The sequence below is a fragment of the Salmo salar genome, chromosome 28, assembly GCF_965601325.2.
Source record: "Salmo salar chromosome 28, fSalSal1, whole genome shotgun sequence".
Lineage (NCBI taxonomy): Eukaryota > Metazoa > Chordata > Actinopteri > Salmoniformes > Salmonidae > Salmo > Salmo salar.
Window position 1 is genome coordinate 8578372 of NC_138318.1, and position 27259 is coordinate 8605630.

Below are 27259 nucleotides of genomic sequence, written 5' to 3' on the forward strand. Positions count from 1 at the left end.
CTAGCTCTAATCTGTGTCTGGGAAACCATCCCTTGGACTTTAAAGTCAATTATTTGGATTCATATGAAATCTTACCAGTGAGTCCCATTCCGGCCCAGTCTACACTGTCAGACAGGAAGCTGTTTAGGCCCGCCATCGAGGTGCCACCGTGACGGTGGATGACGTCTACGTTGTCATCATCTGCCAAGACAGAGTGCGATTGGTCGAGCTCTCCATCACGGGCAGGGAGCAGCAGAATGCCGTCTCCTCCGTTCCCCAGGTTGTCAAAGTCGTCCATGTACTCCTCGCTGGTATCATTGCGCTCCAGGGAGGAGGTGGAGGAGAGGGACATGTCCTCCAGGCCTTCCCCCAGGGGACGCACCCCGCTGGGGGGCGCAGTCTCCTCTTGCAGGCCTTCCGTTAGGCACTCTGGGGTGCTCCCTGGGCTGTCAGTGTTGCTGGATGGGTCTGGGGTGACAGGGGGCGTCTCCACCGAGTTCTTCCTCCCCTCGCTTTCCTCTGTGTTGCCCTGGACCTTCTCGGTGGAGGTGGCCAAGATTGGGCGAGGCTGCTTGATGAGGGAGGGCCGTGTGAGCCTGTAGCTGAGGGCCGAGGTCCTGGTGTTGCAGGAGGCTGAACTGGGTAGTAAGGAATTCCTCAGTGTGGTGGGGGGCAAGATGCAGCTAGCAGTTCCCACCACAGCCCTGCCTGGTGCTAGTCCATGTCCACCCTTACTGAGGTGTAGGCCGTTCCCTCTCCCCGCACTACTACTCAGCACAGGTGTCGGTCTGGCCAGGGGAGATGTCTTGACCAGTCGGGACTTGGCTAGAGGCCTGGGCAGCTCCTTGGCCAGCTCTGAGGCCCTGTTGAAGGAGTAGGAGCGGATGATGGGTGGCTGGGTAGGGGAGGGGATCCTCTTGACGTGGGTGAGGCTCCGGGAGCGCACCATGTTCTCCTCCGAGGCGGTCTCCAGGCTGTCGCTGGACTGGGAGTGGGACAGGCTGCTGGTCAGGTTGCTGTGGGGGGAACCACAGCTCTGGACCTGCCTGAGGGAGCTATTCCCAGACCCAAACCGTCCATCACCACCCGCCTGGCCGTTGAGGCCAGCTTTGCCATTGCAGAGACTCTGTCCAGACAAAGCCTGTTTGGGGATGGCCCTGTGAGGCCCAGTTTTGGAGGGTATAGTTCTAGGGCTGGTGGAGGATACCAAAGAAGCACACCCCCGTATCTTAGCCGTGGCAGGCATGGTGGACGGCTTTTTAATCTCCCGTACCGCCGCTGGCGAGCGCTGCAGTTGTCGGAGGTGATGCCCAGCTCCAGTTCCGCCCTCCTCCCCCACCCCCACAGCTTCTCCTCCTTTCCCCTTCAGAGAGAAGGAGGGTGGCATCCGCATTGTCCCGTTCTGCCTGGTGGTGGCAGTGGGTAACCCTTTGCCAGTGGTGCTGGAGATGGGTTGGTGGTGGGTCCCATTGGTCAGTGGGGCCGTGCAAGCCACAGCCGCGGGGCGTGAGCCAAACTTGGGCAGCCTGGAGACCATGGTGGGCACGTTGGGAACCGGATCTTCCATCAGCTGCCTGCTGGACCATGGGTGTGCTGGGCTGGCTTGAACTGCAGAGAAATGGAGGACAAGAGAAGGGCAGAGAGAGAAATGGGAGTGAGAAGATAGGAAAAGCGAGAACAAGAGGAAAAAGAATGAGAAAGGGGACGAGAGAAAGCGGTGAGAACATGTCGTGCTAAGATAAGAAATAACATGTTTGGGGGTGTTAAACACAAATTGACATTTACAGAAGTAGACGTGAAAGTAACTGTCCAGTGTTTCCAGATTTCTATGAAATATGACCTATAATTAATTACAATATGAGTGAAATAGTTTTCCTTCCAAATTGTATGTCAAAAACATGCTTTGTGTTAGAAAGGTGTGGGTGTACCCAACAGACTGGTGTTGGCTTATAAATCAAATGTTATTTGTCACATGCGCCGATTACAACTGGTGTAGACCTTACAGTGAAATGCTTACTTACAAGTCCTTAACCAACAATGCAGAGTAAGAAAATGCTAAATAAAAGTAAAAGTTAAAAAAGTAACAAAATAATAACAAGGCTATATACAGGGGGTTCTAGTACCAAGTCAATGTGCGGGGGTACGGGTTAGTCGAGGTCAAATGTACATGTAGGTAGAAGTAAAATAACTATGCATAGATCATAAACAGCGCATAGCAACATCGTAAAAAAGGGGGTCAATGCAAATAGTCCAGGTAGGCATTTGATTAATTGTTCATCAGTTTTATGGCTTGGGGGTAGAAGCTGTTAAGGAGCCTTTTGGACCTAGACTTGCAGCCCAGTAGCAGAGAAAACAGTCTATGACTTGGATGGCTGAACTCTTGACAAGTTTTAAGGCCTTTCTGACACCGCCTGGTATAGAAGTCCTGGGTGGCAGGAAGCTTTGCCCCAGTGATGTACTGGTCCGTACGCACTACTGGGGCTGTTTAGGAGACCATATTGCCGCCAACCTGGCAGTCATGAACGCAGTAAGATTCTACATGACTGTTGAGTCATGGTAATCTCCTTTAACACACTCTGGTACTCAGGGCTCTATTGTCCCCTCTAGCCACTGACAACAATGCATCAATGCAAATACAATGGAAAATCACAAACACTTATCAAAACAGTATGTGCTTTTAAAACTCAACACACGGTGATTGATCAATTTGAAGAAAGAAGCTCAACAATAGGTTGAAACAGAGTGGAAAGCATGGTCGTTGTGGGCTAACAACGAAATGGACAGCGATTTCTAAGTGGATGATTCATTCAAAACACCCATACGCATATTAGAGCTTATGCATAAGCCTATACATGAGCCCGAAAAAAAAAAAACTATTAAAATAATGATTGTGCCGTTGTAACATAGCCAACAGTATATTACACATGGTAGAAAAAAAAATTAAATACTGATTTAAGATCTTTGGTACATAATTTGTCTAGACCAAATTAAACAAAATCAGATTTCACATACAATTTGCGAATTTGTTGTAGATTTTGAATAGCCTAGTAATAGGGCTTTTTTCCCATAATTAATAGACTGACATTACTTTTAGCTACAGCAACTCTCACCGTGTTTCCCTCTCCCCTTCATTCCTTTCTCCAGCTCGCAGAGAGAGGGGCTGTCAACAGTTGATGAAATATGTAGCGTTGTGAAAACATGTTACTATCGATGTTCCCGAACAGATTTCACTGGGTTTCCCAAGTGAAGCACTGGGTAGCTAAAGGAACAGGGTTGGAGAGCCCATGGCATACACAGTTAGGGCGGAATATCACCTGTGGCACAACAAAATAATCGGCGAAGCCTACCCAACATGAGAGAAAAACGTACCCGCAGGAAAGTGGCCTCCATTCGCTATTCCAGTGTTAACAGATGACATGTCTTATGTCTTGATGGGGATTTGGGCTTGGTCCTACTTGATAAATGGACCATTCTAAATCTAAACTAAATTATACATATTAGTAAAGATTACATTCAATTGAGAACAGTCAATGGGTGAAAATATGATCACTTGATGAGAGAACAGCGTGTGCAGCCTGAGGCAAGGAACAGAGCCCAATCTTTCTTTTCCAATCATCAATAGCCCAGTAATTTTTTGGGGGGGTGGGGAATTACCTGTTTTGCATGTTATTTTGGTATTAATGTTTCACATATCAGTTTGAATTATATATATAATTAAGTTAAAGCCACATACAAACATGGTCTCTTTTGTTTCCTAAAGTAAGGCAGCTCTAGAATGCAGGTGTTTTAGCCCAGCTCAGTGCTTTCTGTGGTGGGGCAAGCCAGAAGAAAAAATGTGTGTGTTCTATCACTCATAGGGAAACTACATCACCGCGAAGTCTAAGGGGAGACCGAGAACTCGAGCCCTTCGGGAATTGACATAGAATTACAATAGAGGTGCCCATCCAAGAAGGCTCAAGGTCATTGGCCACAGATAAAATGACATTGTGTGTACAGCAGCTTTGATTGGACTGATCATGTCAACATCATACTTTCAAAAAAATCTTAGCTAGCAGTCATCATGAATCAAGTCAACAATCTACTGGCAAATCCTTTTCAAACATTCTCATACGAAGATAAAAAAAAACCAGAAATTACAGATAAAACGTATCGTGGTCATCGGCCATTGGACATAAACATTACACAACAAGTTGGAAATCGCAAATTCAACAATGAGTGGTTTGGAAGGAAGTGAGCACAACAAAGTGAGTCCAAAAATGTCTTGTATGCTGCTGCATAAATTATGTAATATGCCAGGGAGATATGTATATTGTAGCTAAGAAAGTAATACTAAGTGTATGTTGTGTAGTAACCTGTTAGTAGCCCATGTGCCTCACGCTAATAATTTGGTCCCTTTTCCCCTAGTGTTCTGACTTGGTGGTACACGTGCACACGTAGCCTATAGCCTGTTTTAGAGAAATATAATCAAATATTGTAAGAGCTTTCATTGTCTGCTTATATGGCCCCGTCATTTATCCTACGGTTCTGACTTGGTGTACAGGGAGAACACTAAGAATGGCCCATGTTCTGAATTCTGTCGATGTACATTTCAACGATTGCCTCTTATCTGCTCGTCGTTCCCTTATGCCATAGTTTGTACATCTCCAATTGTCAGTAGAAACCACATTTGTTGAAGCAAGTCATATGTTTTTTATACTTTTTTAAAGGCAGTAAATGAGGCTGAATGAACTGTAGCAGTGGTAAGGTGTTGGGACTCTGGTGTTGGGACAGATTTATGTTGGCCCTAACAGTTTGTGGGCACAGTGTGTCACCGTTATAGAGCAATTCATGTATTGTTTAGTGGCTTTGCTGGCATGCATCGATTTTTATTTTTTTGCCCCACCAAGATTTACATGCTAAAATTGCCACTGCAATAGCCTATAGTCACATCATGCAGCCCATATATCTTTTGATTTCTAAGGCATTCTATGGTTTGTATCATTCACAACTAAAGTTGTCAAATAACTCAAAATCTAGCATATAGAACCTGTTTCAAATTATCACTTCTACGCTCAATATTGCCACTTTATATGTGCGCACTCTCGCACTGGAATGGGAAAAATATTCAATCCATTTTATTTCAGCTAATTTCAATTATATTCTTCTTACTATAAAATCATAATATAAAAATGTATTTATAAGCATATCTTGTCTGCTAAATGAACAAAACTTAGAGCCTAAGGCATGGCACATAGCCAGATAAAACAAAATATGACTTGGCCTAATCCGAAATACATTTTTTTCATGTTTCTTTAAACCTGCCTAAAATAAATAATGCACTCATTGTGCGTGTACATTCAATTTATTTACTCAACTTAAATGTTCCAAAGGCGCGCTTCAGAGGCTTGTATGCTGCTTGTAGAGTGGAGCATGGAGATGATAAACATGTTAATGTTAATTGATGGTCAGTTACAGTGAGTACGACAGCCTTTTGCATGACAATAACAAGCTGACAATTTCATGACCGTCACAGCCCTACGCATTACCCTCTGTAGAGCCTTACAGTTGGATGCCGAGCAGGTGCCATACCAGGCAGTGACGCAACCAGTCAGGATACTCTCGATGGCGCAGCTGTAGAACCTTTTGAGGATCTGAGGACCCATGCCAAATATTTTATCTCCTCAGGAATAGGCGTTGTCGTGCCCTCTTCACGACAGTCTTGGTGTGTTTGGACCATGATCATTTGTTGGTGATGCGGACACCAAGGAATTTGAAGCTCTTGAACCGCTCCACTACAGTCCCATTGATGTTAATGGGGGCCTGTTCGGCCCGCCTTCTCCTGTAGTCCATCATCAGCTCCTTTGTCTTGCTCACGTTGAAGGTTTTTGTCCTGGCACCATACTGCCAAGTCTCTGACCTCCTCCCTATAGGCTGTCTCATTGTCGGTGATCAGGCCTAACACCGTCGTGTCGTCGACAAACTTAATGATGGTGTTGGAGTCGTGCTTGGCCATGCAGTCATGGGTGAACAGGGAATACGGAAGGGGACTAAGCATGCACAAGGGGCCCCTGTGTTGAGGATCAGCGTGGCAGATGCGTTGTTGCCTACCCTTACCACCTGGGGGCGGCCCTTTAGGAAGTCCAGGATCCAGTTGCAGAGGGAGTGGTTTAGTCCCAGGGTCCTTAGCTTAGTGATGAGCTTCATGGGCACTATGGTGTGGAATGCTGAGCTATAGTCAATGAACAGCATTCTCACGTAAGTGTTCCTTTTGGACGGGTGGGAAAGGGCAGTGTTGAGCACAATAGAGATTGCGTGATCTGCGGATCTTTTGGGGAGGTACGCAAATTGGAGTGGGTCTAAGGTTTATGAGATGGTGTTGATGTGAGCCACGAACAGCCTTTCAAAGCACGTCATGTCTACCAGATATGAGTCCTACGGGTCGGTAGACATTTATGCAGGTTACCTTAGTGTTCTTGGGCACAGGGACTATGGTGCTCTGCTTGAAACACGTAGGCATTACAGACTGGATCAGGGAGAGGTTGAAAGTGTCAGTGTAGACACCTGCCAGTTGGTCAGCGCATGCTCAGAGTACACGTCCTGGTAATCCGTCTGGTCCTGCTGCCTTGTGAATGTCTTACTCACATCGGCTGCAGAGAGCATGATCACACAGTCTTCCAGAACAGCTGGTTCATGCTTCAGTGTTGCTTGCCACGAAACCCCCATAGAAGTCATTTAGCTCATCTGGTAGGCTCGTGTCACTGGGCAGCTCGCAGCTGGGCTTACCTTTGTAATGCGTAATAGTTTGCAAGCCCTGCCACATTCGACAAGCATCGGAGCCGGTGTAGTAGGATTCGATCTTAGTCCTGTATTGTTGCGTTGCAGGTTTGATGGTTTGTCCGAGAGCATAGCGGGATTTCTTATAAGCGTCCGGATTAGTGTCCCGCTCCTTGAAAGCGTCAGCTCTAGCCTTTAGCTCAGTCCTGATGTTACCTGTAATCCATGGCTTCTGGTTGGGATATATAAAATCAGTAAAAGAAACATCCCTTTTTCAGGACCCTGTCTTTCAAAGATAATTCGTAAAAAATCCAAATAACTTCACAGATCTTCATTGTAAAGTGTTTAAACACTGTTTCCCATGCTTGTTCAATGAACCATAAACAATTAATGAACATGCACCTGTGGAACGGTCGTTAAGACACTAACAGATTAGACGGTGGGCAATTAAGGTCACAGTTATGAAAACTTAGGACACTAAAGAGGCCTTTCTACTGACTCTGAAAAACATGAGGACTGCAGATGTGGCCAGGGAAATAAATTGCAATATCTGTACTATGAGACGCCTAAGACAGCACTACAGGGAGACAGGACGGACACCTGATCATCTTCGCAGTGGCAGACCACATGTAACACCTGCACAGGATTGGTACATCCGAACATCACACCTGCGGGACAGGTACAGGATGGCAACAACTGCCCGAGTTAAGCCAGGAACGCACAATCCCTCCATCAGTGCTCAGACTGTCCGCAATAGGCTGAGAGAGGCTGGACTGAGGGCTTGTAGGCCTGTTGTAAGGCAGGTCCTCACCAGACATCTCTGGCAACAACATCGCCTATTGGCACAAACCCACCGTCGCTGGACCAGACAGGACTGGCAAAAAGTGCTCTTCACTGACGAGTCGCAGATTTGTCTCACCGGGGTGATGGTTGGATTTACGTTTATAGTCAAAGGAATGAGCGTTACACCAAGGCCTGTACTCTGGAGCGGAATCGATTTGGAGGTGGAGGGTCCGTCATGGTCTGGGGCGGTGTGTCACAGCATCATCGGACTGAGCTTTTCGTCATTGCAGGCAATCTCAACGCTGTGCATTACAGGGAAGACATCCTCCTCCCTCATGTGGTACCCTTCCTGCAGGCTCACCCTGACATGGTCCTCCAGCATGACAATGCCACCAACCATACTGCTCGTTCTGTGCATGATTTCCTGCAAGACAGGAATGTCAGTGTTCTGCCATGGCCAGCGAAGAGCCCGGATCTCACTCCCATTGAGCACGTCTGGGACCTGTTGGATCGGAGGGTGAGGGCTAGGGCCATCCCCACAGATATGTCTGGAAACTTGCAGGTGCCTTGGTGGAAAAGTGGGGTAACATCTCACAGCAAGAACTGACAAATCTGGTGCAGTATATGAGATGCACTGCAGTACTTAATTCAGCTGGTGGCCACACCAGATAGTGACTTTTTTTATTTTGATTTCCCCCCCCCCCCTTTGTTCAGGGACACATTATTCCATTGTTAGTCACATGTCTGTGGAACTTGTTCAGTTTATGTCTCAGTTGTTGAATCTTATGTTCATACAAATATTTACACGTGTTTATGTACCATCACTGTGGGGACGACATCATCGATGCACTTATTGGTGATGCTGGTGAATGATGTGGTACTCCTCAATGTAATCGGATGAATCCCGAAAAATATTCCAGTCTGTGGTAGAGGAACAGTCCTGTAGCTCAGCATCTCCATCATCTGACCACTTCCGTATTGAGTGAGTCACTGGTACTTCCTGCTTTAGTTTTTGCTTCAAAGTAGGAATCAGGAAGATAGAATTATGGTCAGATTCGTCAAATGGAGGGTGAGGGAAAGCTTTATATGCGTCTCTGTGTGTGGCGTAAAGGTGGCCTAGGTTCTTTTCCTCTTCTGGTTGCACATGTGACATGCTGGTAGAAATTAGGTGAAAAGTATTTAAGTTTTCCTGCATTAAAGTCCCCAGCCACTAGGAGTGCCACTTCTGAATGAGCATTTTCTAGATGGCCTTATACAGCTCTGAGTGCGGTCTTAGAGCCAGCATCGGTTTGTGGTAGTAAATAGACCGCTATGAAAAATAGATGAAATTTCAAATAGTTTGGTCTACAGCTTATCGTGATGTACTCTACCTCAGGCGAGCAAAACCTTGAGACGTCGTTAATATTAGAGATCGCGCACCAGCTGTTATTAACAAATAGACACAGACCGCCACCCTTTTGTCTTACCAGACGTAGCTGTTCTGTCTTGCCGATGCACAGAAAACTGTAGATTGGATGTAGATTATCCGTGTCATCTTTCAGCCACAACTCATGAAACATAAGACATTACAGTTAATTTCTCATTGGTAGGATAGTCTCGAACGGAGCTCATCCAGTTTATTCTCCAATGATTGCACGTTGGCCAATAGGACGGATGGTAGAGGGGTTTACCCACTCACCAACAAATTCACACAAGGAACCCAGATCTGCACCCCCTGTATTGGAGTCTCCTCTTCATGTGAATGACGGGAATTTGGGCCTGGTCCGGGAAAAGCAGTAAACCCTTCGCGTCCGACTCATTAAAGAAAAAAATCTTAGTCCAGTTTGAGGTCAGTAATCGCAGTTCTGATATCCAGAAGCTCCTTTCGGTCATAAGAGACGGCAGCAGAAATATTATCTACAAAAGAAGCAACAAACAGGAAAACACACAAAATAACACAATTGGTTAGGAGCCCGTAAAAACGGCAGCCATCCCCTAAAGCACCATTATAAAAGGGTCATTACAAATATTCATGCGAGTAGACCGCTGGAAAAAGCAAGCATTTTTTAAATGGTCTGTTGGAGATACAAGTTTGAGTGGGGGGGGGGGGGGGGTTTAAAGTGTTTTATCAATAATTTATGCTTTGGCAACAAATAGAAGTATAGGGATGAGTCAACAACATTATTTGGGTATGAATTAACAGAATATTAACTTTTTAAAGTGAGTTTCACTGGACAGTTACAAGACTATCAAATGCAATAAAAATAACACAGTCGGCTACTTTCTCTGAATATTCTATTCAGCCTAACGAGAAACACAGTAAGCTCTAAATGATTTATAACATCTGTTCTGGGAAAGCAGTCGTTCCTGTACCATCTAAACGTGCCCATTAAAGTGCCCTGCTGTTCAAAAGACTAGGCTGTGAGCAGACTTGGGATGGGCAGGAACAGAGTCAGGGCTTGTCGGAGCACAACCACATCTCCGAATACATACCGGATACCACACCCCTAATTATCCCAATGCTACTCAGCCAATGGGAGCCTAGTTCCCGAGTGTATCTACCTTAACCTTTAGGCTAAATCCTTCGGTCACCCTCGCATGCAATGTCAAAGTTAAAGTATATATATATATTTAAAAAAAAAACAGAAACAGATTCAATGTACTAACATGCATGAAAGTTCAGTGATGGATGTGGTTGAACAGGATTTGCTACTCTGAGGACAAGTTGAGCACAGCCTGAAGCTGTGGGGAGACATACAGTGAAGACAGAGGAGAGGAGTAAAGTCTACGGTGACGTTCCAAATGGCACCCTCTTCCCTATCGGCTCTGGTCAAAAGTAGTGCACTACATAGTATACGCATCCCAAATAGCACCATATTCTCTATGTCTACGGGAGACCGGCAGGTAAGCGTTTGCCTACTATCAATGACAACTACCACCATGTGGATGATGCCCAGTGGGCATGGAGGATGATAGGCAGGCGGGTCGGGGCTGGCATGTGTTCACAGGTGTACCACCAAACAGGGGCCTTTATTATTTAAAAAGGTACATCTGCCAGGGGCAAGAGGGGCATGCGGTCCTCCCCCCTAAAACCACGAGATGACAACGTGGCCATGGATGTGCCAGACACCGTATGACGACGGTAAATCATTCCCAAGGGGTTCCAAGCACAAAGTATCGATTCAGTAGAGAATGAAGATCAGTCCATCGGGCCCCTCAGGTGGTTCTCCAAAACATCCATAGGCCTATGTGCAGCCGCCCTGAGTCTTATTCCAAAATACCACAGCAGTGAGAAACTCAAACTGTCTCTGTGCATCGTTTACCTTGGTTTCTGTAGCAATGACTCTGCAATGAGCTCTGTTTACAAAGAGAGGCGATAGGGATTCAGTAACGAGAACTTGTACCACTGATATCAAAACATCTCCCTATCACTGCTTCCTACACAATCAATATTAAGTTGCATTTGTGAGGTCCTTACAAATATGCACAAGTGGTAACTATATAGCACATTTGATTAGCTACTAGTGCTGCTGAGGCACTACGACTATCTATCTATCTATATATATATAAATAACACGGCAGAGGAGATGTGCTCACCAACTGGGGAAATCCATTAGGGGGCCACTCAGCAATCAATGTAGGCTAGCACTGGCTCAAAGCCATCAGCCCCTTCTCATCAAGAGTAATGGCAGTGGGCAGGGGTGAATGACAGAGACAGAGGAAGTGTGTGTGTGTGTGTGTGTGTGTGTGTGTGTGTGTGTGTGGCAGTAAACTAAGCTATGCTGCCAACTGCAGGGGAAATTTGCTGTGTTACAAGGTTGGCCAAAGACAGGGATTGCTTGCAGATGAATGGGTTTGCACAGGGTGCCAATGAGCTTAAGCCTCCATACTCTACACTGGGCACATGGCTGAAACCAACACTCTCCACCTCAGGGGTTCCCAACCTTTTTTCCCCCCAGGGGCCCCTTTTTCACATTTGAAAAATGTGGTTTACTGAGATGGCCTATATTAAAATACACCACCCGCTTGACTTTGTTTAATTTCAGGAAGAACTTTTAGGTAGGCTAATATATAAATAATAACAAATTATTATTATTATTATTATGAAATCAATTCTTGACCTGATTTTCCCAAATGTTATTCTGCTACCAAATATTTTATTAAAACGTAGATCAACTCAATTTAATTATACATACTCTTTTACAGAAAGTGAATAGATAAATTGAGAGCGACAGTCACATTGTGTAAGATCACTTCCCGAGCAAAGTCCAATTTCTATGACTCCTCAAATTTAGAAGCTTCTGAATGTCAGAGCCAAACCAAATATATTCCCGTGTGCATCAGTCGCGTCTTCCTCGGGCATTTTACAGCTCGTTTCTAGCTTAAAGCATTTGTGGATATATGTGTCGTTTGAGATCGGTAGAAAAAAATATTTTTACCCCTCAAATCAAGGAAGGTCCAGTGACCTCCAGGTTGCAGTGACCTCCAGGTTGCAGTGACCTCCAGGTTGCAGTGACCTCCAGGTTGCAGTGACCTCCAGGTTGCAGTGACCTCCAGGTTGCAGTGACCTCCAGGTTGCAGTGACCTCCAGGTTGCAGTGACCTCCAGGTTGCAGTGACCTCCAGGTTGCAGGCAGCACACGAGCACAGGACTGCATGAGCAGTGAGGTCTTTTGCAGCCATCCATAACACTTTCACAGGTCCAGGATTCACTTTTCCACTGCTTGCAATATGAGTAAATGTGGAGCTTAGAGGTCAGTTTGACTCTCCTTCCATCACCTTGGCTGTTAGAAATATAATAAATAGTGATTCTATGACTAAGGTTACAGTATTCACTTCTCTCATATGACAAGGCTGCAGACGTTCAGCCAGTATCGTTAGTTTTCGACCGACCCCAACATGGCTTGTGACCAATGAGGCCAACTCTAGTGGCACACAGTGACCCACTTCTCTCTCACTCCTTCTCCCCACTTAAGTTAAATTGAAGGTCCAACTTACGATACACCACCACCTCCTACTACTAGCCAGCAGAGTTTAACCCCACTTCAACGGTAGGTCAGACTAAACCAGGTCACAGGCAGGCCAGCCAAAGCCTCAATAACAGAAATTCCAGGGGACATCACTCTTTCACAGGAATCAATGTCAATATCTCTGCGACAGATTGCCTTAAAAAAAAAAATATACAAAAAAAAAAAAACGGCTTCACCAGCACACACACGGCATAGAATGGGCCAGAATGCCACACAGAAAGCCCTTGAGAAGTCTAGACAGTTGGGCAGAGGTACTATTGAGCAGTGTGAGATCTATTACAACTGTGGGACACATTAAAGCTTTCAGCAACACAGGAAGATGTGATGCTTTATGCTCATATATTCCTCGGAACCCTGCTTAGCCAATGAACCCCCAGTGATGACTTCCAGTGGTACGGCAACAAGAATCATGTGGTGGATGAATCCAGACATGGGTTAATGGATGAATGGGCACGGGGGAGGATCAACGCAGGCCTACAGTCTCTCGGACTATAGATTTGCACTTGAGGCAGCCTGGCGTCTTACGTTTTTATACCTGAACTATTGTTTCACCACAAACAGCCTACTGAATTGGGAATGGTGTGGATGCCCACCAATGCTTGCCCTCTACTTCATTCCCCTTTCAGAGACAGTCATGCCATCATCGTCATCATCATCATGACCGTGCCATCATGTCTTAAGACAGCAAGGTGTAGGCTACCTGCGGCCAAACCACAGGGAAACGAAGCCCTCTAAGACCATTCATCTGTCCCTATCAGGAGGTAGACAATATTCTGACGGGAGTTAAGCCTAGATATTGGATAGAAATAGTCTTGAAAAGTTTAAAGCTGGATAGATAAGCACTGCATGAGCACAGAACAGTTGGCTCCCTTCAGCCCTATGACTCCCACTGGTCACATTGTCAAGTTGAGCGCAGCAGCAGACCAGCAGCCTGGCTGGAGCCATGATTTTAATCGACCAATGCCTTTTTATATGCCCAAGTGTCTGCTTTTCAGAGAGCATTTAAAGCATGCTTTTCCAGAATGTCTGTCTGACTCAACAGCGCTCTGTACACACACACACAGACACACACACACACACTAGAGTCAACCAGAGACGTGAAACGAGTTCTCTTTTTAAAACCATATCCTTTTACTTCAGGGTTCAAGGTTAGAATTGTTAAGACCATTTTTTATTTTTTTACTTTGCGCATCACTTTGAGTTCAAATCAACATATCAGCGGATGTGGTTCGCTCACAAAAAACCCAATGTATTGAGTGGCTGTGATTGAACATCCTGGGTCGCAGGGTTCACTGCAGCAGCACCCTTCTAGTGTGTAACTGAGGACGGGAGAACATACACACCACTCCCTTAAACCACAACAAGCACAAACCACGATGGCCACAATGACTCGACGCAACAGTACAGAGGATGGGCCCCGGTCAAAAAGGAGTGCAGAAAACAGGGAACAGGATGCCATCTGGGACTTAACCCAGGTCTTTGTTCAATAAATAGATCAAAAAGACCTCTTCATCATCCCCTGCATTGTAAGAGTCATTGTGTCTAATAGTAGACATTGCACTGTGCTGACGTGAATGCCATGTTATTTTAGGGAACCTTTCTTTCTGGGACTGTGTGACAATGTGAAGTGCCTCTGATGATCAGGGCTCCCGAGTGGAGCATCGGTCTAAGGCACTGCATCTCAGTGATAGAGGCGTCACTACAGACCCTGGCTTGATTCGAGGCTGTAACACAACCGGCCATGATTGGGAGTCCAATAGGGCAGCGCACAATTGGCCTAGCGTCGTCCGGGTTAGGCCGTCATTGTAAATAATAATTTGTTCTTGACTGACCTGCCTCGTTAATTGAAACAAGGTAAAAATATATATATATTATTTCAATTTTATTTTTTTTTTTTTTAATTTCTTTCTTTTATAAATAATTTTTTGTTTTCCAATTATTATATTTTTTCGTATATTTTTTTTATTTATTTTTTTTTTTTTTATTTTTTTTTTTTTTTTAAATCGGGCAAGCTAAAATACCCAGCAAACTAACCCCTGCCTTGAGCACACACACACATCGTGCATGCCCTGCCCACTTAGTTTGAAGGGTGCAAAATCCACTTGTCACATAAATCGCACTAGATTGATTGCGTTAATTTTACTCCAGTGACTCTTCCATACTCTTGCTTGTGCGTGACGGTTTTTCCATAAACGTTACGGCCGCGGAAATGTTTGTAATGACCTGTCAAACACACCCGGCGATGGCTGAAATGGGCTCAATGGAATACATTGTCTTACTTTGCATCTATAAGAACGCTAAAGCCTTGTCTGGAAATTAACGCATCATCGACACTTACATCACAAGAAAGAGAAGGTAGATAACCATTTTGATGGGGGTTCATTTTTTGTGGAATTTAAAAAAGTAAAATCATTTAACGCTGTTCCGTCCCTTTATGTTAGAGAAGGATCTCATGTTAAATACTGTTGAAGTAATATGGCTACAGGTTCATCTGCCTCATCTAAAGCCCATTCTTGTGGGAAGCTGCTATATACCACCAAGTGCTAACAGTCAGTATCTGGATAAGGTGTCAAATGCTTGATAAATGTATGTGATCTCAACAGAGAGGTATATTTTCTGGGTGATTTAAATATTGACTGGCTCATCAGGCTGCACACTCAAGAGAAATCTTCAAACTGCAACCAGTGCCTGCAACCTGGTTCAGGTTATCAGTCAACCTACCAGGGCAGTTACAAACAGCCCAGGAATGAAATCACCAACTACAAAGGCTCAAGCCATAGACAGAGATAGGTCTAACAGAGGAAGATCGTCATATGAGAATGATAAGACACCCAGCAGCTATCCAGACGAGGAAGAGCCTGATAACGACGTTAGGAAAGACTTACTCTAACCACTCTCAGTTTAAAAAAATAAAATTTAAATATTTTTTTTTTAAAAAGGGGCCTTAGCAGCTCTACAGCTTCCAAGACAGACACAGCCTCCAACTCTCCTTCACCAAATAGACAACGTCCTGGATGATGTACCACAGATCTACACAGGCCCACTAGTTGTACTGTTGTCCCACTAGAACTCCATATGGCTTCTGACTTCAGTGCGACTAGTGCTGAAGCTGTGACTTTTGATAAATTGTCTTTATCTGTAATTCAATAAGAGCAGGAAACACGGATAGGGTTCCACTTGATGCATCAGTTCATTAGTCTGCTTTCAGTGGAAATGAGGCTATAATGTGAATCTTTCCCCTCTGAATTCTCAAGACTGTCGTCTTGTCGATTACAAACTTGAACACTGGTTTGGCGAGTTAGAGAGGCATTACCTTGCCTGTCCTTTTTCCTTCAGAAATAGAAACGTGACTCGTGTGGCAAACTCTGGAAAAACAAGAGTAAGTCTTTCCTGACCACCTCAGTTCAGAGATGTTGGTTTGACTTTAAAAGGTTATGAATGATGGATGTCTTGTCCCAGTCAGACTCCCCAGTTGGCCAGACTGTCTGAGAGAATGGGATCCCAGCATGAGGCTGAGGAAAACAGGTGCTTTAATATTTGATGATGGAGCTTGTTGGTCGGGCTGGGCCCCGCCCAGGCTGAGCAGAATTGGACAGGGAGAGGTGTCTGACTAGTCGGGCTGACAGGATCATAAGCAGTGGGTTGTAAGGATCCAAAGCAAGGCTACCTATGGACCTGCCCTGATGTATTAGGGGTCTACAGACATAGCCTAGGCCTGCACGTCGTGTCCATCCAAGCAGACACCGATATGAATCTGTAACGTTGGTTAGCCGATTAAAACACAGCGTAGGCAAGTCCTTCTCAGCATTCTGTATACCCCTCCCAGTCACCACCCTACATCCTTTGAGGAAGAGAATTTATCATGCTCTAATTCACGGCAGTGACATAAATGTAACAAGTCCCCTCCCTTAGGTGGAATTGAACCATGTACAATTTGTATAATCTTTTTTGGAAAGGATGTGGTTAATGACAACAATATGGTCTATAATTTATGCTTGACTTAATCTTTGAACTGATATGGTACGGTCATGGTGTAAAGACAGCCTTTTCCAAGCCATTTTATTATTGATGATGTTGACCGTACAGCCAAACCATGAAAGAAAGCAAGGCCTTTTACAGTAAACAGAACTTGAGTCCAGGCCACCGCTGAGGCAAGCACAGATGGTTGTGTAGCTGGTCTGAGGAGCAGATGGTAAGAACCCCAGGCTGTGTCCGGCCAGCCGGCAGACAAGTGACCAGTGAGCCAGGTTCTGAGGTCAGTGGTGTGTATCTTTCACCTCTAATAGGGCTGGGGGGGGAGGGGGAGGGTCTGAATCCATACTCCGGCTAGCAGCTCTAGATGGCAGAATGATGCTTCTACCTCTTTAGTTGACGAAGCAAAATGCATCAACATAATCAACAGTAAATATAACATACACAGAATGACATGACATCCTCATCTATTGATCAATAGCGTAACACAGCAAACAGAAATTAAGTTATTGATCCACCCATTGACCTGCTCATGATGCCTGCTGTTCTTAGTTTCTCATGGCCAATTGGCCAAAGCCATTAAATAGAAGAGTCCAGTTGTGCGCACCATGAAATAAACAGTCAACAACTTGAGTGGGATACAGATAAGCCCTTGTTGCATAACATTGTTTGTTTATTGTGTCTGAGAGAAAGAAATGGTCATTGTCCCATGAAAAAGTTTGAGTCTGAAGTCAAAGCACAATAAAGGATGTAACCAGGCTACTGTTGGTCGCCTACACAGTTTAGCAGATGTTATAGCGGGTGCAGTGAAATGCTTATGTTACTAACTCCTAACAATGCAGTAAAAAGGTCAAACAAGTGCACAAATAATTAATATATCTTTAAAAAAATAAAAACAGGCTACTGTGTTATGCACTACCGTGTGTTGGTGTTACGCTATTTACACACTTCCCATGTTGCAAATGAGACGAGTAGGGCAGGGGTCAGCAAGAGGCAGCCTGAGGGCCAAAAAAAAGGATTGTATTTTTTTTAATTTTAATTTTTATTTTTTTAATGGTGAAATGTAAAAGACTACAATCCCCAAGAATTTTGCAAAAGAGTTTCATTTAGGAAATCTGTTCCCAGGTATTCACACGCATTAAAGAAAAAGAAACGTGATCGTATCAATGTCATCAAGGTATGAAATTATTGTATTTGAAAATAATCTCTTTTTGGCCTTAAATGTGGTCAACTTGCAGTGCACAAACTATTATCATTATGTGTTTCTGCACCCCGGCTATCCGATCAGACAAATCGTCCCGGGGATGAATCTGGTTGCCTACCCCTGGAGTAGGCTATATAGTATAGTTGTGGGGTTAAATCAGCATACACAGTGCAGAGAGAATAATGTTAATTTATTTAACCTTTAACTACGCAAGTCAGTTAACACATTCTTATTTACAATGACGGCCTACCAAAAGGCCTTCTGCGGGGACGGGGGCTGGGACAACATTTTTTAATATAGGACAACACACACATCACGACAAGGGAGACAACACAACACTGTATAAAAGAGACACCTAAGACAAGATGAGGAAAGAGATGTGTTGGGAGAATTCTCTTCTACCTCAGAGACACAGGCTTATGGTAAATCAATAACCTGTCCACACTTTCATCCCTTCTCTCCTCTGTGCCATGGAAAGAGGAGTACACTGCTATTCGTAACAGAGGACGCCTTGTGGTGGATCTACATGTTCTGTACACATTCGGAATATACAGTAAATTGATCCCTGCATCCCTATTTTAGTTCACATTCCATATCACCTCAAAGGAGCAACATGTGATTGACACTGACGGATTTACCCTATATAGCCACTGAGACAGAAAAGGTAACATGTACCACGTTCTATGCTCCCATCAGGAGAGAGAGAGAGAGAGAGAGAGAGAGAGAGAGAGAGAGAGAGAGAGAGAGAGAGAGAGACGAGAGAGAGAGAGAGAGAGAGAGAGAGAGAGAGAGAGGAGCATAGAATAGGATACATCAGTGCCCTCTTTCAGATGGTCTGTCTGCTTGCAAGCCTCCCCCCTTTTTCCTCCAAACATAACAATGGTCATTATGGCCAAACAGTTCAATTTTTGGTTTCATCAGACCAGAGGACATTTCTCCAAAAAGTACAATCTTTGTCCTCATGTGCAGTTGCAAACCGTAGTCTGGATATTTTATAGCAGTTTTGGAGCAGTGGCGTCTTCCTTGCTGAGGGGCCTTTCAGGTTATGTCGATATAGGACTTGTTTTACTGTGGATATACAGTCGTGGCCAAAAGTTGAGAATGCACAAATATTAATTTCCACAAAGTTTGCTGCTTCAGTGTCTTTAGATATTTTTGTCAGATGTTACTATGGAATACTGAAGTATAATTACAAGCATTTCATAAGTGTCAAAGGATTGTATTGACAATTACATGAAGTTGATGCAAAGAGTCAATATTTGCAGTGTTGACCCTTCTTTTTCAAGACCTCTGCAGTCCGCCCTGGCATGCTGTCAATTAACTTCTGGGCCACATCCTGACTGATGGCAGCCCATTCTTGCATAATCAATGCTTGGAGTTTGTCAGAAATGGAGTTGTTTGTTTGTCCACCCGCCTCGAGGCTTGACCACAAGTTCTCAATGGGATTAAGGTCTGGGGAGTTGCCTGGCCATGGACCGAAAATATCGATGTTTAGTTCCCCAAGCCACTTAGTTATCACTTTTGCCTTATGGCAAGGTGCCCCATCATGCTGGAAAAGCATTGTTCGTCACCAAACTGTTCCTGGATGGTTAGGAGAAGTTGCTCTCGGAGGATGTGTTGGTACAATTATTTTTTCATGGCTGTGTTCTTAGGCATAATTGTGAGTGAGCCCACTCCCTTGGCTGAGAAGCAACCCCACACAAATGGTCTCAGGATGCTTTACTGTTGGCATGACACAGGACTGATGGTAGAGCTCATCTTGTCTTCTCCAGACAAGCTTTTTTCCAGATGCCCCAAACAATCAGAAAGGGGATTCAGAGAAAATGACTTTACCCCAGTACTCAGCAATCCAATCCCTGTACCTTTTGCATAATATCAGTCTGTCCCTGATGTTTTTCCTGGAGAGAAGTTGCTTCTTTGCTGCCCTTCTTGACACCAGGCCATCATCCAAAAGTCGTCGCCTCACTGTGCGTGCAGATGTACTCACACCTGCCTGCTGCCATTCCTGAGCAAGCTCTGATCCCGAATCAACTTTAGGAGACAGTCCTGGCGCTAGCTGGACTTTCTTGGGCACTCTGAAGCCTTCTTCACAACAATTGAACTGCTCTCCTTGAAGTTCCTGATGTTCCGATAAATGGTTGATTTAGGTGCAATCTTACTGGCAGCAATATCCTTGCCTGTGAAGCCCTTTTTGTGCAAAGCAATGATGACAGCACGTATTTCCTTGCAGGTAACCACGGTTGACAGAGGAAGAACAATGATTCCAAGCACCACCCTCCTTTTGAAGCTTCCAGTCTGTTATTCGAACTCAATCAGCATGACAGAGTGATCTCCAGCCTTGTCCTCGTCAACACTCACACCTGTGTTAACGAGAGAGTCACTGACATGTCAGCTGGTCCTTTTGTGGCAAGGCTGAAATGCAGTGGAAATGTTTTGGGGGGATTCAGTTCATTTGAATGGCAAAGACGAACTTTGCAATTAATTGCAATTCGTCTGATCACTCTTCATATCATTCTGGAGTATATGCAAATTGCCATCATACAAACTGAGGCAGCAGACTTTGTGAAAATGTATATTTCTGTCATTCTCAAAACTTTTGGCCACGACTGTAGATACTTTTGTACCCGTTTCCTCCAGCATCTTCACAAGGTCCATTGCTGTTGTTCTGGGATTGATTTGCACTTTTCGCACCAAAGTACATTCATCTCTAGGAGACAGAATGTGTCTCCTTCCTGAGTGGTACGACGGCTGCGTGGTCCCATGGTGTTTATACTTGCGTACTATTGTTTGTACAGATGAACGTGGTACCTTCAGGCATTTGGAAATTGCTCCCAAGGATGAACCAGACTTGTGGAGGTCTACAATTTTTTTTATGAGGTCTTGGCTGATTTCTTTTGATTTTCCCATGATGCAAAGAGGCACTGCGTTTGAAGGTAGGCCTTGAAATACATCCACAGGTACACCTCCAATTGACTCAAATTACGTCAATTAGCCTATCAGAAGCTTCTAAAGCCATAACATAATTTTCTGGAATTTTCCAAGCTGTTTAAAGGCACAGTCAACTTAGTGTACGTAAACTTCTGATAAAGTGAATTAAGTGAAATAATCCATCTAAACAATTGTTAGAAAAATGACTTGTCATGCAAAGTAGATATCCTCACCGACTTGCCAAAACTATAGTTTGTTAACAAGAAATTTGTGAAGTGGTTGAAAAATGTGTTTTAATGACTTCAACCTAAGTGTATGTAAACGTCTGACTTCAACTGTATATGCGCACACACACATACATACACACCTGTTCTGAAAGGCCCCTGAGTCTGCAACATCACTGAGGGGCAGTACAGAGTTTTTTTATAACCCAACTTGGGTTGGGTTATAAAAAAATATCTTATGCTTTGAACATCCCACGGAGCACCATTAAATCCATTATTAAAAAATGGAAAGAATAATGACACAAACCTGCCAAGAGAGGGCCGCCCACCAAAACTCACAGACCAGGCAAGGAGGGCATTAATCAGAGAGGCAACAAAGACACCAAAGATAACCGTGAAGGAGATGCAAAGCTCCACAGCGGAGATTGGAGAATCTGTCCATAGGACCATTTTAAGCCGTACACTCCACAGATTTGGGCTTTATGGAAGAGTAGTCAGAAAAAAAGCCATTGCTTAAAGAAAAAAAAATACGCAAACACATTGTGTTACCCAAAAGGCATGTGGGAGACTCCCCAAACATATGCAAGAAGGTACTCTGGTCAGATGAGACAAATTGAGCGTTTTGGCCAACTTGGAAAATGCTATATATGGGGCAAACCCAACACCTTCCCCACAGCGAAGCATGGTGGTGGCAGCATCATGCCGTGGGGAAGTTTTCTATCGGCAGGGACTGGGAAACTGGTCAGAATTGAAGGAATAATGGATGGTGCTAAATACAGGGAAATTCTTGAGGGAAACCTGTTTCAGTCTTCCAGAGATTTGAGACTGGGACGGAGGTTCACCTTCCAGCAGGACAATGACCCTAAGCATACTGCTGAAGCAACACTCGAGTGGTTTAAGGGGAAACATTTAAATGTCTTGGAATGGCCTAGTCAAAGCCCAGACCACAATCCAATTGAGAATCTGTCGTATGACTTAAAGATTGCTGTACACAAGCAGGATCCCATTTAACTTGAAGGAGCATTGAAGAATGGGCAAAAATCCCAGTGGCTAGATGTGCCAAGCTTAGAGAGACATATCCCAAGAGACTTGCAGCTGTAATTGCTGCAAAAGGTGGCTCTACAAAGTATTGACTTTGGGGGGGGGGGGGGGGGGGGTGAGTAGGTATGTATGCTCAAATTCTGTTTTTGTCTTGTTTCTTTCACACACAAAAATATTTTTCATCTTCAAAGTGGTAGGCATGTTGTGTAAATCAAATGATACAAACCCCCCAAATATCAATTTTAATTCCAGGGTGTAAGGCAACAACATAGTAAAAATGCCAAGGGGGATGAATACTTTCGCAAGCCACTGTAATTGTCACTAAGGACCCGTACACAGAGACCCTGATCCAGACAGAGTGAATGCTCTTTCTTGTTAGACACATGAACCCACACACACAGGGATGCACAAACAGCCATACACTCCTTCCGTCTCTAGTCTCCAATCTGAGATCATTCATCACTTCCATTGGAACAGAACCACAAGTAACAGGACACTAAGCATCCAAAATGGACTACAAATCAAAAAATATATATAATCATAAATTAAATGCATTTAATTTTCTTTTAAAATCGGTAGCAGTCTATAGCTTACTCATTGATCTCCAAATGGCACTCATATTCCTCTACTACCCACAGCTTCTCTGTTGGCAAAGGAACAGCTGGACAAAGTCCCTCGTGTTGGGGTTGTGTTCACTCGGCTCCGCGCTCTAGCTTCAGCGCATCAACTCCCCTTCACTGGACACAGACAAAGGAGACCATTCTCTCAGCCGCCACTCAAGGGCTCTCGCTAGAGTTCCACAACAGTGATAGGCCTAACGTTTGCTGCTAGACATGTGCCGCTGCACTTTTACGAGAATGGTGTGCCAAACTAAGAATGTGTTAGGTGGTAGCCTACTCGTGTGTTCAAAACGTGTATTCTTGTTGAGATTAATTTAGATCTGCCTGCCTGTGAAACAATGACAATGTATACAAATAGACAATGACTTCATCCTGTGGAGATGACTAACATGTACAGAACCATGAATAAATGTCTAGAGAAAGGCATTGATTTCAGTTGGGTCTACTGTATGCATTCCAGTGCATCAGACCGGTGTCAGTAATGTGGGTGAAAGGAGAAAGGCATTATGCTAAATTACAGAGACAGTGAATCTTGGGGGTTAATCAATAGGCGGGCCTAAGCGTTTTTTTCTGGTCGTCTATGTCCAAACAGTGTAAACAAATATAATTTTCAGGATGGAAAAATGCTTTAAATGTAAACTTAAACGATTAAAACCAGATATAAAGTATGTAGAAAAGATAATGGAACTATACAATTTTTTATAATATAATTTGAGAACTAACAGTCACCAAAATAAAAGCTTAACAGTCCAAAAACAATTAACTTAGCAGTATTCATTTTGTTATTATGTTTGAGAAAAAGAAAAAAATACAGCATTATCCATGGCATTTAAACTGCATGGCAAAATGTGTATAATTGCAGGAAATTAGCTTTAAAACTGCAAAACAAAATCTGTGTGGAACTGCAGAAAATTGGCTTTGAAATGCTAAAATCTCTCTACAGGGCCAAGATGGGTGCCTCTAAAATGCCACGCCAACGACCTAAGCCCCTTTTTGATCTATTAAAAACCCTGCCAGGGCCTAACCAGGGTTAAGCCAAGGACAGCGAGTTACCATGGATTATCACTACAAGCATCATCCCAGCCCCAACTCACACTTAGTTTCCAAAATCTTCCGTACTCTTTCACAGCACCATACTAACTGGTAGACACTACCCACAAAACCAATGCCCTCACTCAATAGCGGTACAGCTGCCCGTGCCGTAAACAAACGCATGACAATGCACTCATCAGTGTTCACACAATACACAAGGCTCTAGAGCACCAGCTGGGACAACACAGACAGAGAACAACTAAAAAGACAGTCAAAAGAGTTTGAGAGCTCAGGTACAGGTTCATGAACCCTTAACATAGAAACACCAGCCTAAAAGCTGACTTCATCTCTGACTCTACTAAATAATGACAGAACAAGGTCTCATAATATGCGTGTGCATTCCCATTATCACTCCTATTTTATCAGATTGTGACTCAACCTATGAGGTTCACACCTCAGATAAACACACAGGTGCAACAAACTTATGAATGGACCCTGATCTGTGAGTGTTGTGAAAAACATGGCAATAAATACTCTTCCCATGCCCCAGGCTACTGATGATAACATTGCCCTAAATGTCTTACAGTGCAGTCAGAAAGTAATCAGATTCCTTGACTTTCCCACATTTTGTTACATTACAGCCTTATTCCTCATTACAGTTTTTCCTCAATCTACACACAATACCCCATAATGACAAAACTAAACCAGGTTTTTAGAAGGTTTGGCAAATTTATATTAAAAAATAAATTTAAAAAGCTAAGTAAATAAGTTAAGTATTCAGACCCTTCGCTATGTGACTCGAAATGGAGCTCAGGTACATGCTGTTTCCATTGATCATCCTTGAGATGTTTCTACAACTTGGAGTCCACCTGTTGTAAGTTCAATTGATTGGACATGATTTGGAAAGGCACAAACCTGTCTATATAAGGTCTAACAGTTGAAAGTGTATGTCAGAGCAAAAACCAAGCCACAAGGTCGAAGGAATTGTCCGTTGAGCTCTGAGACAGGATTGTGTTGAGGCACAGATACAGGGAAGGGTACCAAATTAATTATACAGCATTGAAGGTCCCCAAGAACACAGTGGCCTCCATTATTCTTCAATGGAAGAAGTTTGGAACAGATCAAGACTCTTCCTAGAGCTGGCCGCCCGGCCAAACTGAGCAATCGGGGGAGAAGGGCCTTGGTCAGGGAGTTGACCAAGAACCCGATGGTCTCTCTGACAGAGCTCCACAGTCTCTCTGGGAGTTAACTAAAGTTAATACAAAAGATTTACAAAAAGATTGAGAACCTTCAAGAAGAACAACCATCTCTACAGCTCCACACCAATCAGGCCTTTATGCTAGCCACTCATTAGTAAAAAGCACATGACTCAGCTTGGAGCTTGCCAAAAGACAACTAAAGGACTGTCAAACCATGAAAAACAAGATTCTCTGGTCTGATGAAACCAAGATTGAAATCTTGGCCTGAATGCCAAGCGTCACATCTGGAGGAAACCTGGCACCATCCCTAAGGTGAAGCATGGTGGTGGCAGCATCATGCTGTGGGGATGTTTTTCAGTTGCAGGGACTGGGAGACTAGTCAGGAATCAGGATAAGACAAAGATCAACAAAGCAAACTACAGAGATATCCTTGATAACTCAGGACATTAGGATAACTCAGGAGCGCTCAGGACATTAGACTGGGGTGAAGGTTCACCTTCCAACAGGACAACAACCCTAAGCAGACAGCCAAGACAAGGCAGGAGCTGTTTCGGGACTGGTCTCTGAATGTCCTTGAGTTGCCCAGCCAGAGCCCGGACTTGAACCAGATCCAACATCTCTGGAGAGACCTGAGAATATCTGTGCAGCGACACTCCCCATCCAACCTGGCAGTGCTTGAGAGGATCTGCAGAGAAGAATGGGAGAAACTCCCCAAACGCAGGTGTGCCAAGCTTGTAGCGTCATACCCAAGAAAACTTGAGCTGTACTGTAAATCGCTGCCAAAGTTTCTTCAACAAGGTAATGAGTAAAGGGCCTGAATACTTATGTAAATGTGATAGTTAATTTTTTTAGCTAACATTTCTAAAAACCTGTTTTTGCTTTTAATCCATTTTAGAATAAGACTAACGTTACAAAATGTTGAAAAAGTCACTCCGCCATTTCCTGGTTGCAAAGATTCTAATAGTTCGCCTAATTTCAGTTTGTGACAAAACAAGCTAGAGTAGAGAATCATTGTATCATCTAAACCACTGAGAAATATATTTTCCATAACCAAAAACATTGTATTTTCAGCTGGTGTACAAAACTGAAGGGAAAATCCTCAGATGAAACTTAAGGGAAGCATAGAAATACCGCATAGAACAGATCTACCGCTTCACAGATTTGCTTTCAATGAGAATGACAGATCTATAACACATTTCTGTGAATTTGGTCAGGTGCCCAAAAAGTTACATATCGCAGCTTAAAAAAAAAATAGCAAACAAGTCACTGGCCAAACTGCTGAGGGGGCATTTATTTTAAGATGCATTTTCTCAATTTCCTCTGATCACAGCTGGGTAGGTAATATGCCAAGCTGTGTTTCTCAGACAGACAGCCCTCCCTAGCTAAAGGAGGCCATGCAGAGTTGGCAGCAGACAGACAGCCAAACCCCAGCAGGAACAGAGGCCCGGGCCATTAATTATCTATGGGTATCAGATAGGCTAGGCTAGTCCACAGGGAAGAGCCTGGAGGAGAGGTGGAACAGAGAGACGAGACAGAATGGGGAGTGCCAGGCCAGGGGGCAGGGAGGGAAGGCCTGCCCTTTGTTCATCTTTCCCTGCTCCAGGACATCATGCTGCCATTTTTTTAACCAAATCACAAACAAAACCAGAGGACAAATTTGAATGCTATTTTCAAGAGGATTAGCCTAGCCTGCTCTCCAAGTAGAGCTGCTGGGGAAGAGCTGAGAGCATTTAAGCTCATGTACTAATCCAGCTTCAACGATTCTGGGCAAGATGAACAACTGGACATCCTCTGTATATCAGGCTCGTGTCCACTCTCTCAACGCTGGAGGGACATTTTAAAGCAGAATCAACATTGGCTAATTGTTAATCTTGTTAATGAGCACTGGGGGAGCTTTAATCCCTTCCTCTGAGTGATTAAGAGAGACACCAGAGAGCTCAGAGTTCAGGACCTTATGCAAGAGGGATGCAACGTTATAGAATTTTCGCATTGAAACAGCCTATATATCATGTTTAAACAGACATTCTTCATTGTCCTGGAGAATAAGCAAGCACTCATGTGAGCTCTAGCCCTAATACATTAGCATTAGGGCAGACCCCATTAAATCCACTAGTTGGTTGATTGGTCGGTAGGCTATTGGTCAACCGAGATTTTTTGTTGTTGAGCAGTGGAAAAATTTAAAATATATGTCACGAGGCACCTGCCTGATTCACGCCTGTCTCAGTGGATTAATCCATTGGAGGCCACGGGGATGGCACACCAGTAGTACATTTACCGTTCACTCCCATAATTTCTAAATCTACAATGTTTGTTTGGTTACAGTCATTTCTGTTAATGCAATCAATATATTATTATCACAGTTTTACCGTTGAAATTGTAGGAGTGGACACGTTGTTTGCAGGGCGCACAACCTAGGCTACAATTGTGAGTGTATTACATTTGTCAATTTATTCATTGTCTTGCGCTCCTGTCAATCTTGAGTAACGACACGCACCTCATTACGCATAGTAGTAGGC

General features: G+C 44.1%; 1 protein-coding gene across 3 annotated transcripts in view; it reads right to left on the reverse strand.

Annotated features, from left to right (window-relative positions):
- Positions 1-27259, reverse strand: part of LOC106589366 (serine-rich coiled-coil domain-containing protein 2) — a 91357-nt gene that overhangs the window by 56412 nt on the left and 7686 nt on the right. For all 3 annotated transcript variants that reach the window (XM_082970426.1, XM_082970428.1, XM_082970427.1), the window contains exon 2: positions 76-1587. In XM_082970426.1, the coding sequence (XP_082826552.1) occupies positions 76-1546 (1471 nt within the window). In that variant the 5' untranslated portion in view covers positions 1547-1587. The remainder of the gene's footprint in view (positions 1-75; positions 1588-27259) is intronic.